This window comes from Strigops habroptila, chromosome 15, assembly GCF_004027225.2.
Source record: "Strigops habroptila isolate Jane chromosome 15, bStrHab1.2.pri, whole genome shotgun sequence".
NCBI classification, from domain to species: domain Eukaryota; kingdom Metazoa; phylum Chordata; class Aves; order Psittaciformes; family Psittacidae; genus Strigops; species Strigops habroptila.
In genome coordinates this window covers 9,543,600-9,562,924 of record NC_044291.2, presented here as the reverse complement: position 1 = coordinate 9,562,924, position 19,325 = coordinate 9,543,600, and the positions used below count along the sequence as shown (strand labels likewise).

Below are 19,325 nucleotides of genomic sequence, written 5' to 3'. Positions count from 1 at the left end.
CCTTCGTGTTTAATAGAAGCCAGTTGCACTCCACCTGCCTTGAATAATCAATGGTATTAGACCTTTACATATCTCCCAAATCAGTGACTGCAAACAGCAGAACAATGCAATAGTTAAGAAGTTAAATTACAATCAGCCTGAAAGGGAGCAGAAGGCTGCGCTCTGAGGGGACACAGCCAAAGAAGGCCTAAAATCCAGCAAGGAGGACAAGGAGAAAACAGTTTCATATGTTTTCCTCTTTGTCATCACAGAACTGAATGGGAACTGGCACTTGTAGAAATGCAACTCCTAATTTATAGCCTGTCTCTATGTAGTCAGGCAGGGTTTGGTGCTGAGCTATTCCAGGGCAAGACAGAGCCTCCCCATGTATTTCATGCCCAGTTGTGGTAACTGCTTTTGTGTCAGGCTTTGCCTGAAGCCATTGTGTCAAGCAGGGAGAGCCACCTGATCAACAAACACTTCCTCCTTCTCCAAGGATAGAAGCTCAGCCCCTTTGGCTGAAGAGCTAACCCTGACTAGATTTGGTCCCGACAGTGTCCCCTGAAACTCTCTGTCACTGTATTATGACATAACTTTTCTTGGAATAGGCCAATGGGAATGCAAGATCCTGCTTCTCCTGGGATGCACATGTCAGTATCATTCTCAGCACAGAGAAACATGGGGTGGTTCAGTTCTCCCAGCTACACGTGTGGGAAGGAAGAGGAGGAAAACAAAGATAAAGAGAAGAGAAAGGATGGTGTTTCTGTGCTTCTGACTCAAGCTCTGAGCTTCTCTCCCCATCAGATAGGAGAAATCCATGGGCTTCCTTCTGCTGGATACCCACAGCTGCACTGCAGGAGGGACCTTAGTGTGCGTCTGTCCCTAAAACTGCAGCCAGAGGACACAGGCCAGAGAGGTAGAGCTGCTGCTGAGAGTGGCTTCTGAATAGCAGCTCTTGGTGCTGGGGGTGAAGAGAGAGAAGTCACTGGAGAAGAAGAGAGGAAAATCTCCCCCCATGCTCTCAGACTCAAAAACTTTTATCAGAGGACACGTGAAATGGCTCTAAATTGCTGAATTCCTCCTGCCTGCTCCAGCCGTGTTGTTCTGCCTGTCTGTCCAAAAGGAGATTGTCAAAGAGCTCCTCTACTAGATAGCTCTTTCTGCATTTTCTGATTCATTAGTTTTCCTAATATAAATGCTCCCTGTCTGTTCCCAGCAGGGCAATAAGGCCAGGAAAGAGAGCTGTTCCTGAGCACCCTCCCGCACGCTGTCACTCGATGTTCCTGCCTGCAAATGTGCCAGGAGCCATCTCAGGGGACAGGAGGGATAAAAGCAAACTAACTTCAGTATCTGGCCAGAGGCGACTTGAATGTGTCAGTCAGGATTCAGGCTGAGCCATTCTCTCTTGCCAAGTCGGAGTTAATGTCCCAGATTTGTTTTAATTGTCCGAAGCTGTTGCTTGGTCCTGGATGCTTAAAACATGTGGTTGAATTGCCCTACACTGAAGGCATGATGCATGAATGGAATGGATTCATTGTGCATGAATGTGTGTGTTGAGCATCTACAGAAATAGCTGAACATGTGGGAGTTTAAGTTCACTTGTAGATACTGGCATCTGGCAAGCTGGGTGGACACACCACAAAGACATTGCACTGGAAATGAGCTGATTCGTGTCTTACAAAGCGAGGTTTTCACTGTCCCCATTGATGACATTGATACATTCCTGGTTTGACACCTCTGCTGGCTGCCATGCTGGAGGAGAAGATACAGAACACTTGAAATCTGCAGCAAGAAAGGGGTTACTGAGGAATTAAACCAAACACTGTCACTGCATACAACTACTCTGCATGGGTGCACATGAGCCGAGGTGATCATCTCTGCCCTTGAGATCCTACAAGAGGTTTTGCCCCTCAGTGAGCTGTATTTTCCAGTCAGGGAGATGTTGATATTCCTGGCCATTCTTTTCCTTTTTTATAATAATAGATTGTATTAGTTTCTCACCAGAGGCTCTTCTCCCACTCACGTTCTCTCTTGGATGCTCTGATCTCCAACGCAGGTACTGGAATTCCCTGAGGAACCTGGTGGTCTCCTTGCTGAACTCCATGAAGTCCATCATCAGTTTGCTCTTCCTGCTTTTCCTCTTCATTGTGGTGTTTGCTTTGCTGGGGATGCAGCTCTTCGGAGGACAGTAAGTATAATTCATCACTGTCCTTTCAGGGGTAATCCAAAAGCAAGCACCTGGAATGCATACGTCAGAGAGAGGGGCTGCAGAGATGAAGGGTTCACATCCTGGGTGCAGATGTCAGACTTCCTGGGATGCTCAGAAGTCATCTCTGGTTTATAGGAAAGCAGGTCCTCTTCTGCTATTTTGCCTGGAGCTGAATTCTTTCTAGTAACTCTAATTCACAGCTCCTGTGTCATTCTGTGGTCCCCATGTACATCCAGAGCTCTGGAACAGGACTGAGGAGGCAGCACTTTTTTCTACTGTTAGGGGAAAGGCAAATTCTTTCCCTGATAGCCAGGGTGACACTATATTTATTCACTTGGAATATTTTTCTGCTGGAAAACATAGCTCTGTTGAAGCTGATTTTTCTCATTAGAAATGTTGTTTGTGATGAATTTTGCAAAAAGAAATATCAAAATATTACCATTTGAGCTGCAGCATGGATTTTGAAACGAGAAAACATGTTTGTTGTCTGTTTTTCCAAACATTTACTGCTCTGTCTTTAAAATGTTAAAATGAAATAATCTACTAAAAAGATAATTTCAGGTTTGACTTTCACACTTGAAGCAAAAAACCTCTTGGAGTGACTCGTTCTGCAAAATCCTTTGAGATTTCTCTTGTTCCTTTTAATTGTGGGTGAAAATGAATGTCAAAGCATCCAAATTTTCTTCAGCAATAGAATTGAGTTTCTGCTAATAGTTTTGTTAAGCATCATCTCAGAGATGTCTGTTCCCCTCTGCGATTGCCTGGGGTGTTATTACCAGGTGGAACAAATGTTGCTCCCTGACTCAGTTTACAAGGTATTACGAGACCTGCTTGTCCCTTACTGCTCTTGGGTTTATTTCTTCTTTCTAGATTCAATTTCCAAGATGAAACACCAACCACGAATTTTGATACCTTCCCTGCCGCCATCCTCACAGTATTCCAGGTAAAGCCATACCTTGTCCTGGGAGAAAATGAATTCCTGGGCATCTCTTTCTGTTTATAGTGAATTAAAAAAAAACTAGAACAAAAGATTTTTTCTTAGGGAAAAGATATTGATATAATAGACATTTCTGAGCCTGGCTTAAAGTCTGTGTGCGCCCAAGTTCTCTTCTTCTGAGGCCCCTACCTGGGGCTGCGTGCTGGGATGGCAGTACTTGCATGTGCCCCACTGCATGAATGTCCTCTCTGCAATCCTAGACAGTGGTTGACCTGTTTCTCTTTCTCTTGTGGTTGCCATAATAAAATGAGGAGAGAGGCCTGAGCTAGCTCCAGGCAGTGAGGAAATAATGTAGCATTTTGCACCGTAATAGCTCAAGATAAGATAATGCTGGATAAGAATTAGTCAATGGGGGAGCTCAGAAAGAGGCCTCAGCCTTGGGCGAGTTGGTGTGATGGCAGGAGGAAGTCTGCAGCTCTGACAGCAGCACTGCTCAGATTTAAGAGCTAAATTTTGCTGCTGTTCTCTGCATGCCTGTATTAAACCGGTTATTTCAGGTGTTTCAGCAGAGATCTGGGGGTGCTGCTCCATGTGCAGGCAACACTCACAGCTTTGTGGAAGACTGCCTGGCATTTATAGCATTGTCGTATTCTTGATGTGGACTTGATATTGGATCCAAACTTTCATAGGTTTCAGCAAGGCTTGGCTTATGTATTCCAGTGTCATGTCCCAAAAAGAGGGGAGGGGAAAGAGGGAGGCAGGAACTGGTGAAAATTTCTTTATTAAACCAGAAAAGGACTCTAAAAGAAAATGTGTCCTATGGCCTCTGCATAAGCAGCTTCATATGGGTATTGCTTCTCTCCAGATGTGAAGCAGGTTTGGTAGTACTTACCTCTCAGGATATTGCAAATCATGGTAGATTAATATTTGCATAATATTTTTGATACTCATCAAAGAAGGGGCTTATACAAATGTAAAGGTATTGCCACAGAGCCGGAACTGAACCTGAGTCAGGCTCCAGATATGAGCCCCTGGAAATGTTCATGTTTTAGTTTGCTTTGGGAGTAGAGCTGTCTATTGAGGATACATAGCTGAAATATTTCCTTTTTATTCCTGAGGCAAACACGCCTGTAAACGCAGTGGCTGTGGGATGAAGGAAAACACTGTTGGTTTGATGATATTTGTATAGAACCTTAGAGCTATGAATTAAAACAGGCAAAACTCATCAGCACTGAATTAGCTCAGAGCAGCCTCACTGAGGCTTTTTGATAACCTCTGCTCCCAGTTCATCCCCCCTTCTCCACTGAATTGCAAATAATGTGTCAATGTTTCTTCAATATGGGCTTTAGATTCTCTTCTAACCTTGTCTTCATAAACTCAGGCAAGAAGCAAAGTGGGCTTCTTTGGTTGCTGCTCTAATGAGCAGAGTAGCATCATTCAGTGAACGCATTTGATGCGTTGAACAAACATAATAAAGCCAGATACAGCCTGTCTGTTCCTAACCCCTTTGGAAAGTCCTTGTTTAAGAAGCAGGTTTCAAGTGTTCTGCAGCCTGCCTTAGCCCTGTTGATCTCAGCAGATCTGGCTGGATCACGGTCCTCTGTCACGTGTCTCCCAGGAGGTATTTTTGTCACCTGGAGTTGGCTGAGCTCAGTGTTGGGTGCAGCTGAGCACAGCTCTCCCTAAATGCCCTTTGAAGAGCATCACGTGTTTCTCTGCAGCTCCTGGCTCCCAAGAAAGTCTTTGTGAGCTGAATGCCAAGTTGTGTATAGACAAAATACAAACACAAACTGTATAATTTGTCTCTAGGCTGAGAGAGCTGAGCTGGTTCAGCCTGGAGAAGAGAAGGCTCCTTAAGGGGAGACCTTAGAGCAGCTCCAGTGCCTAAAGGGGCTACAAGAAAGCTGGAGAGGAGCTTTGGGCAAGGGTCTGTAGGGACAGGCCAAGGGGAATGGCTTTAAACTGCCAGAGGGGAGATTGAGATGAGCTCTGAGGCAGAAGTTCTTCCCTGTGAGGGTGCTGAGGCGCTGGCACAGGGTGCCCAGAGAAGCTGTGGCTGCCCCATCCCTGGCAGTGTTCAAGGCCAGGTTGGACACAGGGGCTTGGAGCAACCTGCTCTAGTGGAAGGTGTCCCTGCCCGTGGCAGGGGTTGGGAACTGGATGAACTTTAAAGTCCCTTCCAATACAAACCATTCTATGATGATGTATATACACATGAAAAATAACTAGTTGCATCTCTCTATTCCAACAATCGCGTTGGAGGTGTATATACAATATCAGTAAGTGCAGAGACTCTAAAAAGCAGAAAGAGGTGTGTTAACTATACATGCTCTGCTCCCTGAGAGCTGCTATGTAAGTAATTACATGCTGCTGGCCATTAAGGGGCAGAGTACTGGTGACCACTGGAGATGAGAAGTCACAGTGGCAGGATGGGACCAAACCTCAGCTCTGCTGAAGGGTGCCCTGCTGAGGTGTGCGTTGAAGAGCTGGCTTTGGCTGGATGTCTGAGTGCTCTGGCTGCCCTTGCTGACCTGCCTGAGAGATCTGATACTGAGCTGACATGATTTTGCATTTACTCAGGCCCTTCCTCAGGAAACCATCTCACTTTAAGGACAGCCCTTTGGAATGGTGCGGCATGATTCCTCTACAGCTGAGTGTCTCCCACTGTTAATGTGCTCATTAGCCCATTAAGGTTTCACAGCAGCTCTTGACAGTTGTGTTTGTTCCATCACCTGGTGCCTCCTCAGCCAAGCCTAAGTGTTAAATGATGAGAGGCACTCCACAGAATGTTCATTTGGGGCAGCCAAAAGCAGTTTCGAGCCCAGGGAAAACCAAAATGTTTGGGCTTCACCTCACTCCAAAGTCCTCATTGCTTGCACCCCTCCTTTTGCAATGCTGTCCTTTCTCTCCTATAGCAAGAAGTTCTTATAGCATCCATAAACAGAGACTTTAGAGAGCAGAAAGGCTCTTATCTACTGCATGTGTTCTGCAACCTTCCTTGAGGGTTGCTATCTAATGGCTGAAGTAATTCCTCCAGCTGATGGGTGACAGCACGAGCAGTGGGAAGGACACCAGGTCAAAGTGTCTGTCCTCTTGCCAGGGCATCAGAGCATCCTGACCTCTGCTGAGGCAGGCTTTTGCAGAGAGATAAATAGTTTAAACTAACCAGCTGGACTTGCTTATGTGCAGTTGTAATTTGTGATACCTGCAACTCCTGGTCTTCTGCAGAGCATAGAAGCATTGCCCCTGCTTTCCCTTTCCATGAATGTTTGTATGAACAGAAATCACTTTATGGTTATTCCCAGAAAGCAGGAACAGTTGAGGATTCATGGAAATGATGTGAATGCAAGTTTGTGAGCAGTGCTTTGCATAACTGAGTGCCAGAGTTGAAAGCCCAGTGCTCTGGTTCATATTCTCTGATGTAAATCCAGGGTAACTCTAATGGTATGGGTTAGGCTTGGGCTCTGAACTGTGGTCTCTGAGTTATTTGAGGCCAGATTTTGCATTTAGGATACAAGTTTGTGTATGCACTGTATGTCCTTGAATAGATTTACATAGCCTATTGCTGTCATCAGCACCAACCCTGCAGCAAGAATTTTTCTCTCCATCAGCAGCTGATGAGTAGTCTGGAATGTGTAATTGTTTTGAGTGTGCTGTATGCACGTGGGGCTTGGTTACTACAACACGCATCACGCTTTGGGCTTTTTTTCGTTCTTATTTTCTTCTACTAAATACAAAGACAACTTCCCATTTAGGAATTTGAGCTTAACATCCCAATAGGCATCTTATAATATACTAAAAGTAACTACCCTTGACTCTGCCATGGCAGGTAGATGAAGCTTTGATGTGCCCAAAATGTTGCTCTGTTACAGTCATTGGTGAAGAACAGGAATGGCAGGGGACTCAGATGGTGCAAGATTAGCATCTAGCATGACAAGGCTGATTTGAGTCTTAGGTGTTTTCACTTGTTCTGATTAGTTTTGAAATTATTCATGTGTTTGCTCATTAGCCTCAGATCAGTGTGCAGAGCCTGCAGCCAGGACAGCTCTGCGTAGCCAGGCTGTGTTCACCTCTGTACAAGGACACAGGAGGACCAGAGTCCCCTTCAAGCTACCCTCATTTGTCCTCACTCATACACATTGGTTATTGCTTCTGCTTAACCCTTTTTTTGTGGTTTGCGGTCATCCAAGTGACTGAAGGGTCCCTGTGGCCTGAGCAAGCAGGAAACCTGGAGAAGAATCCATTGTGGTGCAGCCTCCTGGCAGTGGTGGCACTGCCCAGTGCTTGGCATTTGGAGTATGTTCATGTGTATACCAGGGCTGTCTGCAGCCCTGAGGAACAGAGGAATAGTTCAAGAGAGTCGCAAGAGCTGAGCAAACCCTTACTGTATGAAGTCAATGAAAGGAGTTGATACTGGCATAGGTCCCACTCAGCACTTAGAGGTCAGAGGTTTTGGCGGCCTGTGTAAGATGCTGTGCATGGAGTTGTTGAAACCTGGTATCTCCACATGACTTAAAAATGGAGAGCAGGGAAATCTTGCTGGAGGTGAAGTGTTGTGGTGCATGAAAGCCTGCGGTTGGAGGAGGGCAGCAGGCATGTAACCAAGAGCAGGCAGGAATGGGGCAATGGGGGTCCCTCACTAGTGGTCCTCCCTCCTCCTTGGCTCGTGCCAGAGGAGAAAGCTGCATCCAGCCTGGGGTGAGGCCATCCAGGGCTGGGGTTTGATATCCAAAAGTGCAGCCTGCCACACTAAGATGCTCATCCATTTTCCACCTAGAGACTAGTCCTGGATTGCATCAAGGTGCCTAGTTCAGTTCCCCCAAACCTTCCTGACTTTGTCTTTCCTTTGACTCATCCTTTCTTCTCTCTCAACTTTTGCTGTGCAGATCCTGACAGGGGAAGACTGGAATGCTGTGATGTACCATGGAATAGAGTCACAGGGCGGCGTCCGCGCAGGAATGTTCTCCTCCATCTACTTCATCGTCCTGACGTTGTTTGGTAACTGTATCCTTCCACATTGCCTTCTGCTGGAGGCACAGTGGGCCATACACCCTTCATGGGGTTCTAGAAATACCTGGTTTTGTTTGAATTCTCACACCATCACACTTTTTAAACCCAAATGATTGGTGTAAGTTTGCTCTCTACAGGGTAAAAGGCACAGGTAAGTTGTCCAAGTTGGTGTCACTTATCTGATGGCAATGTGAGCATAGCCTTCATTCATTTCAATTTTTGTGGTTTACCTAAAGATTGTCCTATTGTGAGTTAATTCATGTTGTTTGAAAACTGATTGAAGTCAAGTCAGAGCAGGACCTCGGTAGCTTGAATATCTTCCCAGAAGGTTTGCACTAGGTCAAGGGAAGGAAGAACTGAAGTTGGTTTGGTGTGTAGATCATCTTCCGATCTCTTGGAGCCTTTGTCTACATATAGCAACTTAACCAGCTATGTTCTTCCAAACACTTGAAATTCTCTTGTCTCCACCTAATGCTAAAAACTTAAGTCCAGATCTTGGATTTTGGGCTCCGTATTTGGTTGTGTTCAAAGAACTGACACATGAAGTGTCTGAAGATGTTTCGTTCTGCTTAGTCATGGAAATCTCTTGAGGGCAACAGGAAACTGGGACAAAAACATCCCAGTGTGTCTTCTGGGACCAGGAGCACTCTGACATGTTATGTCTCCAGAGATGTGTAAGGAGGCAAGAATTTAGCAGTCAGAAATGGAATTTGGAAAGGGAGGTTGTATTTTATGCTGAAATGTTCAGAGATTCTTTGGTCTGAGGCTGGGTGTGATAAGGAGAGCCAGGAGAGCTCAGCAATTGTGACGGCTCAGTTCCTGTCTCATGATGAAGGCTGCTAGCGGGTCGATGTTGTGTAGTATTACTCACATTAAATAGCATAAAATCGTTGGTGTGAGATGTTTGCTGGCTGCAGCAACAAGCTGTGTGGAATCAGAGCATCCTTAAAAATGGAACCTTAAAACCTGTCATGTATATGAGGCAGCCTGGCTGGTTTGTTTGTTCTGTGAAATAGGGATAAGAATGCTGAGCAATGCCGCTCTGCTTGAGAGCTCTGTGGAAGGATTCCCAGCAATGTGAACCTTCTTGTTAGTGGCAATCTGAGTGTTCATCTTTTCCTAGGAGCCCTGTTTGGGTGGCGGCATTGGCTGGGTACCTAGGAGAAAGGGAAGTGTACATGGGAGGCAATACTTGTGCTAAAGATATAGAGTTGTTATAGACCCCTTCAGCAGGCGGACAAGATGAGATGAGAGATCTGTGCCCATGGACTGCATGGCAGAGCTCCAGCCCTTTCCTTGCCTGAAATCTCTCTATTAGCATGAGAACGGAGGCAGGGAACAGCAGAGCAGACAGAGTGCGAGCTGTGCCTGCCACACAAGTGTGTCTCTGAGGGATTTATCCCATTAATGTGTGCTGTCAGAGCCGGAGCAGCCATGATGCTGGGGCTGGCTCCACAGCTCTGCTAAGACATCCAGCTTGTGCCCCCTTCAGAAACACAGGGCTTTTGAAAACTGGGTCAATGGAGAGCTGGGAGGGAGGGAGATCTTTAAATCCTCAGGGCTTGGCATTTGAAAATGAGATTAAGCTATAATCAGGCTTGACAGCAGAGCTGAGGGAGACACTTTTACCTCAGAGCAGCTAAGATCCAGCATTTTTGAGGAACGGGATAGAAGTTCTCTTCTTGCACCTTTATTTCAGAGGGGGGTCATGCTTGTCCGTTAGCTTTCATTAAAAGGGAAAGAGCAGGGGGTGCTCAAGAGGAGGGAATAAGGACATAGTTCACCTATTGCCACTGCCATGAATTTGGTATTTGCCTCTGCTTGCCCTGGCAGAGTGGTGAGTCAAAACTTTACCCACATTCTCCCTAAATACCTTCCTGGCAGAGAGCAGCTGTCTTGCTTTCCCTTACTTTTCCAATACCTAAAGGGACTACAAGAAACCTGGAGAGAGGCTTTGGACAAGGGCCTGTAGGGACAGGACAAGGGGAATGGCTTTAACCTGCCAGAGGGGAGACTGAGATGAGCTCTGAGGCAGAAGCTCTTCCCTGTGAGGGTGCTGAGGTGCTGGCACAGGGTGCCCAGAGAAGCTGTGGCTGCCCCATCCCTGGCAGTGTTCAAGGTCAGGTTGGACACAGGGGCTTGGAGCAACCTGCTCTAGTGGAAGGTGTCCCTGCCTGTGGCAGGGGGTGGAACTGGAGGAGCTTTAAGCTCCCTTCCACCACAAACCAGGCTGGGATTCTGTAATTCTGCTGTCCTGCTGCTGAGATAATCCAGGGGGTGACTTTCCTGGCTGCTTCCCTGGAATCTTCTCCAGTGTCCCTTTCACTCCCCTTGCCCACAGTCACATGCTGGTGGCATATCTTTGCTTCAGCTCCTGTGTACTGAGCAAGGAGGATGTGTCAGGTATGATGCTTTAATTCTCCGAGTCCTGCTGACAGGGATAAGTTTGCTGCAGTTGACTTTATGCGAGCACAAACACAGAAAGAGGGGAAAGCTGGCTGACAGTAAACACCACTCATAAACCCTTTTATAATGTCCTGGAAGAAGGCTTTCCCAGCTTCTAGTGGTCAGAATTATAAACCTGAAGCAGATCTATTAATTTCTATGGAGATTTACATCCCTGTTGGAGAATTGGAGACCTGGCCCACATTGTCTCTGTAGAAACTTAGTCTGAGAGGACAGAATATAATAATAGAATCAACCAGGTTGGAAAACACCTTGAAGATCATCAAGTCAACCATTCCCCAGCACTGCCAAGGCCACCACTAACCCATGGCATTGAGGGCCTCGGCTACACGGGGTGTGAACACTTGCAGGGATGGTGACTCCAGCACTGCCCTGGGCAGCCTGTTCCAATGCCTGAGCACCCTCTGGGGAAGGAATTGTTCCTCATCTCCATCTAAACCTCCCCTGGTGCAGCTTGAGGCCGTTTCCTCTTGTCCTGTCCCTTGTTCCTTGGGAGCAGAGACCAGCCCCCTCCTGGCTCCATCCTCCTGCCAGGCAGTTGTAGAGAGCAATAAGGTCCCCCCTGAGCCTTCTCTTCTCCAGATTGAACCCCCCCAGGTCTCTCAGCCCTTCCTCATCACACTTGTGCTCCAGGCCCTGCACCAGCTCCGTTGCCCTTCTCTGGCCCCTCTACAGCACCTCAATATCTCTCTTGTAGAGAGGGGCCTAGAACTGAACATCAGCTGCTTTAACAGAGGATTTGTAGAAGCCTTTCTCCATCACATGCAGACGTGTTTACCTTTAGACACCCTGGGCAGGAGGGGAGAACTGAGGCTGGTGTGTGTGGTGGAGGATGAGGGGTTAAATCTTTTCATGGTCTGTTTATGCTCGTGCTGATATTTCAAACAGTGTTTCAGTAAGGTCAGTGCTGTCCCTGCTTTTCACCAGTGACAGTTTTGATGCTGAGAGCAAGCAGCAGGCAGTCATTTATCTCTGAGGGAAAGCTGAACCGTGTGACTTGCCAGGGACTTAAGTTGTCATTAACTGTCAAAACATAACCAGGAACATCTGAAAATCAAGTTTAGTTTGCCAGAAAAGAGCAGTCCTGCATTTTTGCAGGAAGGGAATTACTCATTAATGTCAATGATGCCGCAGTGCCACAGCAACGTTAAGGACAGGCAAGTCTACAGGGTTAGAAACTTTGAAACTTAGAAACTTTGTTTTTCTAAGTCAAAAGACTCTCAGGTTATGTTTCCAGTGTCAGAGAGTCTGTGTGGAGCCAGGGTGAGGTACAGTTCTGAGCCTCGGGACCACCTTCCCAAGGAGAGTCCCACAGCCCAGCGGTCACCCTAGAGAGGTCAGCCTAGGCTGCTTAATTATAGATTAGATTAATGTGAACTGTCTTTTCTGCTCTAACTTGGGGCTTCACAAAGATCTTCCTGCTCTGCCTTACAGAACTCCCTCCAAGAAGTTTTAATAATGTCCTTTTTTTAAGGCAACTTCTCATTTTTCAGCTGTGAATTTGCCACCAGCCCTCCCCACACAGACATCCACTGCAGCTGAATTCCTTAGGTGGGGCTTTTTGGTTTTATTTTCTTGTATATCACTACCATTGAAATCAGTCTAAGCCCTTCTGGATGCGGATCAGCAAGAGGCACTTCAGTTCCTCTGCACAGAGGAGTTTTGCTTTCAGTTTTTGAGCATTGGTGAGTCCATTTTTAAGGGTTTAAGCAAACTGGATCAAATCTTGCTGGAGAATTGGCACTGGTGATGATGAGTTTGTTTGCAAAACCTGCTCTTTTAAACATGACGGACTCCTTTCCTTTCTCAGAGCTGCTCAGGGTGTTGTGATTGTTCTTCATGCAGAATAAAGGTGTGTGAGTGCCAGCTCCCCCTGCTTCTCAGTTGTTTCTTGGAATCCATTTACATTTTCAAGGGATTATTGCAAGGAAAAGATGCAGAAACTTTGTTTTTCTAAGTCAAAAGACTCTCAGGTTATGTTTCCAGTGTCAGAGAGTCTGTGTGGAGCCAGACCTCTGTCTGAAGTGGTTTAATGGAAGTAGTATGATGAGAGTAACAGCAGGATTTGGATGATTTTCTAGGAAATGACACTGTGTCTGTATTCACTGTTATCCACTTAATTGATAAATGGATGCATCTGTTGAGGAAAAAAACCCAAACTACAAAAACCTACAAAGGAGCCTGAAATGAAAAGCAGCAAATGCCTTTCTCATGCTGTCCTTGCCCTTAGCTGCCATGCAGGAGAGCTGTACTGGGTTCAGCTGGGCAGCGAGGTCCATGGGTCTAACCAGGTTATCCAGCCTGGACAAGAGGCTGGAGTTTGGGGGATGTTTGGAAATCCCCAAGCTCTGCAGAAAAGGCCGAGGGACCTTTTTTGGGGGCAGAAATACCCAGGTCTGCTGGGAGATGGATCAAACCAGCCTGATCTGTTAAAAAAATTAGTGAATTCTGTTTCCAGTGGTCGATGATGTTACACAAGACATTTTCAGCATGTGTGTGTAGGAAGCAGGATAGGAAAACAGTTTTATTACTGAGACATTTATTCCCAGAGCAGGAGACTTGGAAGTGTTTCCAGCTTCTTGGAAGCATCCCAGAGGAGGAAACCCAAACAGTGCCGCCATGGACAGCGGTGCCTCAGCCTCCTGCCTGCACCCCAATCCCACAAGTGACAGGTTCCTCTTCCCAACCACTGGTTAAAAGGAAATGGGGAAATAGGTATCTCTGCAAATGAAATTTGATTGAGCTCTGATTTCAGTGCAGGAGAAAAGTGATAATTTCAGCATCACCTTTCCCTTTTTCTTGTTCTTTGTCTGCTGGGTTCACTGGAATTGAGGTCCTTCCACCCTGCTGTCCTGCTGAAATGGAGGAAGGAGCAATTGATGGGCATCACATTTTAAACCTCTGTCCCAGAGGAATTGTCTTCGCATGATAAAAACCTCCTTTCCATTTTATATGGCATGGAGAAAACCTGATGGATGACCTGGCATTTGCCTGGAGAAACTCTATGTCACATTCTCTGTGTGGTTTGGCAGTCAGGATGCAGATGCATCCTAAGAGATCAAACACAACTCCTGCTTCCCACTGTCACAAGCAGAGGCTCCTGTTTTGATAGGCATTCAAGCTCTGGAGACACTCATCTCAATGGGAATTGGAGACGTGAGTATCTGGTTCTGAATTCTTGGCTGAATTATGTTTGGTAAAAGCTCTTGAGAGGGAAACAAGGAGGCTTTGAGCTGGTTGTTTGGGCCAACTTCAGTCCCTGGCTGCCCTGGGAAGTCTCCTGGTGCCATTCCAATGTGGGGCAACGGCTCTGCAGCCAGCTTGCTGCCTTGGAGGCTGCTGGAGCATGGGCATTACTGGGCAGGCTCCTGTTCAGCAGTGGTGACTGCAGCCGGTGAATCAGCCTTGCACTTCTGCTTGTAGAGAAACCGCAGGTGCCTCATACAGGCATCCTTCTGAGAGATGGAAAGCAGAGGGTTGCCAAGGCCAAGCTTTCCCAGTATCTCACTGCAGGTTTTCCAGAAGCCTGGGAGCTCACATCTCCTCTCACGGAGCTATTGCCTGGCTCCCCTCTGCACACCAACCTCATCCCTCTTCCCTGCAGCATTGCTTTGGGCATTGCTTCCAATTCAGGTCCAAAACGGGGTGCATTAAACCAGTAGGAAATAACTGGGTTAGTTGTGTAAAACTGCTGCAGTCCTTTCACTCAGTTTACAGCAACCTGCGCCTGGTCCCTGACTGGGATTTGGCTCTGGTGAGGACAGCGCAATACAAACACTGCAGTGGCTCATCGCTCTTGAAGCCTTTGGAATCTCCAGAGGGGAAATACTCATGAAATCATTCTCATGTACATTCATATTTAGAGGAGCAATCATAGTGTTACAAAGCTATGGAGTGACTCTCCTATCACCAGGTAATGTGCAAGAGCAAGGTCATAGAATCCCAGACCAGTTTGGGTTGGAAGGCACCTTAAAGCTTTTCCACTTCCAACCCCCTGCCTTCGGCAGGGACACCTTCCACTAGACCAGGTTGCTCAAAGCCTGCATTTTCTTCTTGGAAGGTTTTGCTTTGTTTAGACTTGGTTTTGCTTTGTTTGCTCTCCTTTCACATGCAAAGGTATCTGATTTACAATTGTTTCGGTGCTGTTTTGCAGACACATTGCTTGAATAACAACAAAATATATGAAGACACAAGTAACAGCTGAAATCACTAGGTAGAAAAATTAAAGTAAAATATGAATAAATAATATAGGCAAACGTTCTGTCTTAGTGATATAATGCAGTATTCTGCAGAAAGAACCAAGCTAGCATGAGCACTGTGGTTCTTTAGCTGTGCTACATGCAATTTGGCCTGGGCTAATGGCCTCTTTCCCAGAAGAACTCATTAACTTGGGCTGGGTGTCCTAACAGGCTCTTCTGCAGCTGTGCTCTGCGGGATGCTGCAGCACTGAGGATAGAGGATTTTATGTGGAGGTCTAATTTTCATATCGACTTCAGTGTGATAAGTCATGATGATTTCCTCCCACCAGTATGAAATAGAGCAGTGATCCGAGCTTAACTTTCTCACGGTACCCTATGCCTTTGTATAGCTGTATGTATATATTATGCAAATGTTGGCTTTAAAATGACTGATTTCCAGGAGCTCTACTGGTTGTCCTTTGAAACAAGAGGGGAAAACTGAAGATGAAATCCTGTGTGTGTGTGTCTATGGGCAGGACCATAGGTGTGGATTTTCTGGAATGAGAATAAGGGTCCCTTGTGTCTCCAGGACCACCATGTGGTCTCATACCAGTGGCACCTCTAGCGTTGTAAAGCCCCTGTGTGTATTCTCACCAGGGATATGTGCTGGGAAAGAGACAAATGGGTGTCCAGCACCCGCTGTCCTGCACAGCTGGCTCCCAGGAGAAGCAGGTGGGTTAGAGATGAAGACAAAGCCGTGGTGCAAGAGGTTGATGTGTAATATACTGATGATTTTAAGAGGGAAAAGAAGGGTAGTGGCAGCAGCAGGGGAACGATTTGCTCTATCTGCTGTGTGAAGGTATTTTCCTTAGCTGTTCTCCAAAAGATACGCTCCTGAACGTCTTCTTGGCTATTGCTGTGGACAATCTGGCAAATGCCCAAGAGCTGACCAAGGTATGTATGAGATTTCTGTTTCTTCAAACTCAGACCACAGCTGCTGATCTAAAGTCCACGTTGCCAACCCTTCCAGGCACCCTGAGATGTCCTCTAGAGCCTGTTCATGTGGTATCTCTGTTTACCAGTTTTTGTTGCAGAGAAGGACCTGGAGGTTTATTCTTGTTCAGGTTCGTTTCATTTCAGGCTTGTTTCAGTGAACTATTTCATGTTCTTCAGCTTTATTTTATCACAGAGTGGGCAGTGGGCATTGCTTACCTCATTGCTGCATGCAGGTGCACAGGCATTGGTAGCATTTGCTGTTTTCAAGAGCAGAGGTGAAGCAATTGAAGGGTTTTGGCTGACCTGAAGCTTAGACATTGGGAAACACAGGTGTTGTGTTGCTGCTTCGGTTGTCACACACTGACGCTTCATACCTTGCTGAGTTTTGGGATAAATCAAAGAATTAACATTCTCTGATCAACTCTGGAACACAACTTGCAGAGGCTGCTGTGAATGCTCACTAAAGAGGGTATAATTTTCCTGCCTCTCACCAGACGCAGGAGAAATCTGAGGCACCAGCCCAAACACCAGCAGAAAGCCAAGTACTGGCAAGAGATGGAAATGACACCAATGTAACTTTACGTGCAGGTTTATATTGGAGCATTCCCTATGGAGAAAACCACCTAGTCTCACTATAGTGCAGGAAGGATTGCAAGTGCTGCAGTTTCTATTATTATGTACTTTTGATTTCTCATTGTGGCATACTCACCTGTATTTATAAGGCAGCATTAAATTTTGTGTGCACATTTCTAGCTTGTTCTCACTGAGCAGATAAAAACCTGCACACCCCATTGCTTGTGCTGCTGCCATCATAGAATCACAGACTGGTTTGGGTTGGAAGGGATCTTAAAGATCATCTAGTTCCATCCCTCTGCCATAAGTCAGTGGCAAAAGTAGCACCATATCCACCTTAGCAGTTGTATTTTACAAGCTTTAGCTTATATACTCTGTAAGAGGATCACTAACCGTGTGCTTATGCAGCAGCAGGCAAGGATGTTTTCTCTTTCAGAGTTGTAGAAAGGTGCAGTACTTCATGGATACTCAATGCAGCTCCACAGTTCAGGGACACTGAGGCTTCTAGGGGTTTCCTATCCCACTCCAGCTGTTGAGACCAAAGCAGCCAACCCCTCTCAGTTAAAATTCATGTCTCTGCAGCTGAGATACAAAACAAGGCTCCAGCTCTCCCTTTGTGCTGTGGAGCTGCATGACTGGCTTCGGCTTCCAGCTTTAGCTGGAACCTTGTTTCCTGACAGCTGATACCCAACACAGACTGTACAAGAAGGCCGGTGGTTCTCAGGTGCATAGTAAATGTTCCTATGTCTCTGAGGCCATGTTCTGCATCCCTCCTCTCTCATAATGCAGCTCAGGGCTGTGTTTAATCGCTCTCTGTTTTTCTCTGGGAGGTTTTTCGTCTGCTCCTCAGCTCTTCCTGTTCTTTCTAAAGCCCCCAGAAACCTCCAGCCTGGAAGGCAGCATCCTCCCAGCCTGTTCTGGAGATCTAGGGGCATGCCTTGCATGTGCTGAGAGAGAGAACCGGGCCCTGCACAGTTCTTGGATAATGAAGCTCATCCTACTTCTTTCTTAATCCTTTAAGTGCTTTCTGGTGAATATTTCAGGAGCTGACTGGGGCAGTTAGAAACCTGTCTTTGTTGATGTTTATAAAGTATAATTAAATATTGATGGATTCTGCAGCATTGCCAAATCATAAAGCTTCTTGAGAAAACTTTTTTTTTCTTTTTTGCTTTAATTTTATTCCTCATCCCCCCAAATCACTAGGGCTTTCAAAAGAAGAGGGAAAAGATAAAAGTAATCCCATTATATGGCATACCTGGAGAATGAGGGATTTCTTGCTAAGTAAATATGATCATGCAAACCCAAAAATGGCCCGGAGATATAATTAAGTTACTCAGGAGTCAGTTGATCTCAGGAGACTTTCTTGACATTTGTGTGTAAAACTAATCAAGATTAGTGCTGCATATAATGTGGGGAAACCATAAGCAGTTTGCAACTGCCTCTGTTTTGGAAAGACAGAAAGGTTTCCTGCTAAACGTCAGGACTGAAACATTCCAACTAACATTTCCAGTTCTGGATGCTAATTTGGACTTCTTTTATCATGGCATTTGAACATTTCTCAGTAGCCTTAGCTGGGCTTTGTGACCTGTAACAGAAGTTATCAGAGTTGTATCTATATTTAACTTAAGCTTGATCATCCAAAGTACTTGTCTGTTTTGTAACAGACACTGGAATGACTCATTTTGGGGAAAAAAAAAAAAATCACCTTCTTTGCCTTCAATATCTAAATAATCTGCTCTCCAGCCTCCTCCTCTCCCTCCCCAGGTCTCTCTCCTTTCTGTACTGGCTCTCCTTTAGCATCCTTTAGCACTGACTTAAACTCTGCCAACTTAATTTCTAGTGATACCTCAGAACTGTCCTGAGTCTATCTGGGCTGCCTACCCTGTAGTTATTTCCATATATTGGCAGGTGTTTCTTCCTATTCACTTGTGGTGGAATTCAAAATTCACCCCAGAGTTTGCTTTGAAAATCCTCTCTCTGCTGACATTCCCACATCATCTCCAGTAACACACAGCAGCCCTTCATCCTCCTTACACTGGCACGTAAGGCCACCACAAGTGACCCGTATTTTCCTCAATATCCTAAAGTACTAAGTGTGTTTTCTGATCTCCGTACACTGCCAGCAATCCCTGGGGAAGCAGTATAAACCCATGCAATGTGGGGTGGGAATGATGTGTGAATTTTACATAAAAATATATTATAAAGTTGAGAAATCCCCAGAAATAGTGGACTGAAGTGAGCAGCAAACCCAGGAGTCTTACAGGTGTGAAGAGCCCTCCTCCTCCCCCCCAGTGGAGAGGTGTCTTTAATTGGGTGAACTTGATAATGAACAGTCAGTATCAACTATGCGCATCATTATGGGTAGCACTGAAGGTGGGTTTTACCGTGTGATAAACTGTGTGATTGAAATGGAGATTTAGAGCTCTAGAAAACAGAAAGCAAACATGAAAGAGAGATGTCCTTATAGGTAGGGCCTTTGTATGCGCTTGCACCTCTATGGTGATGGTGACAGTTGACTGTTGGTGGAATGGATGGATGAATGAATGGATGGATGGATGTTGCCATCACAGCTCAGAGCTGGCTTCAGTCATACACCATCACACCGCTGTATGTTCCAGGCAGAACAAGATGAGCTTGCGCCCCAGTGAGACCTGGCAATGTAAGTATTAGGCAAAAAGTTAATTAACTTTTGTAGTGATCTGCAATCTCTGGATGAAAAGAGCTACAGAAATGTTATTAAGCAGTCATCTGCTAAAGAGTATGCTTATTCTGAGTTGGGGATGGCCTTATTTGTAATGACAGCAGATATTTTCTGCTGTTACTTCAAGATATGGAATCCAGCAGAATTATTGATGAACCAGGATGAATGGAGTAGAAGCTACAGATTCTAAAGAGATGGATAAAACTGCACCTGGTGCTTTAGGTTCAGAGAAGGAAAAATCAAAAGCCTTTGAATGTATGTGATTTTAACACTGCT

At 45.8% G+C, this 19,325-nt stretch overlaps 1 protein-coding gene across 19 annotated transcripts in view; it reads left to right on the top strand.

Moving 5' to 3' along the window:
• The window catches only part of CACNA1B (calcium voltage-gated channel subunit alpha1 B), a 310,494-nt gene that overhangs the window by 180,761 nt on the left and 110,408 nt on the right, over positions 1 to 19,325 (top strand). For all 19 annotated transcript variants that reach the window (XM_030507166.1, XM_030507165.1, XM_030507161.1 and 16 more), the window contains 4 exons: positions 2,036 to 2,167; positions 3,059 to 3,131; positions 8,012 to 8,129; positions 15,666 to 15,733. In XM_030507166.1, the coding sequence (XP_030363026.1) occupies positions 2,036 to 2,167; positions 3,059 to 3,131; positions 8,012 to 8,129; positions 15,666 to 15,733 (391 nt within the window). The remainder of the gene's footprint in view (positions 1 to 2,035; positions 2,168 to 3,058; positions 3,132 to 8,011; positions 8,130 to 15,665; positions 15,734 to 19,325) is intronic.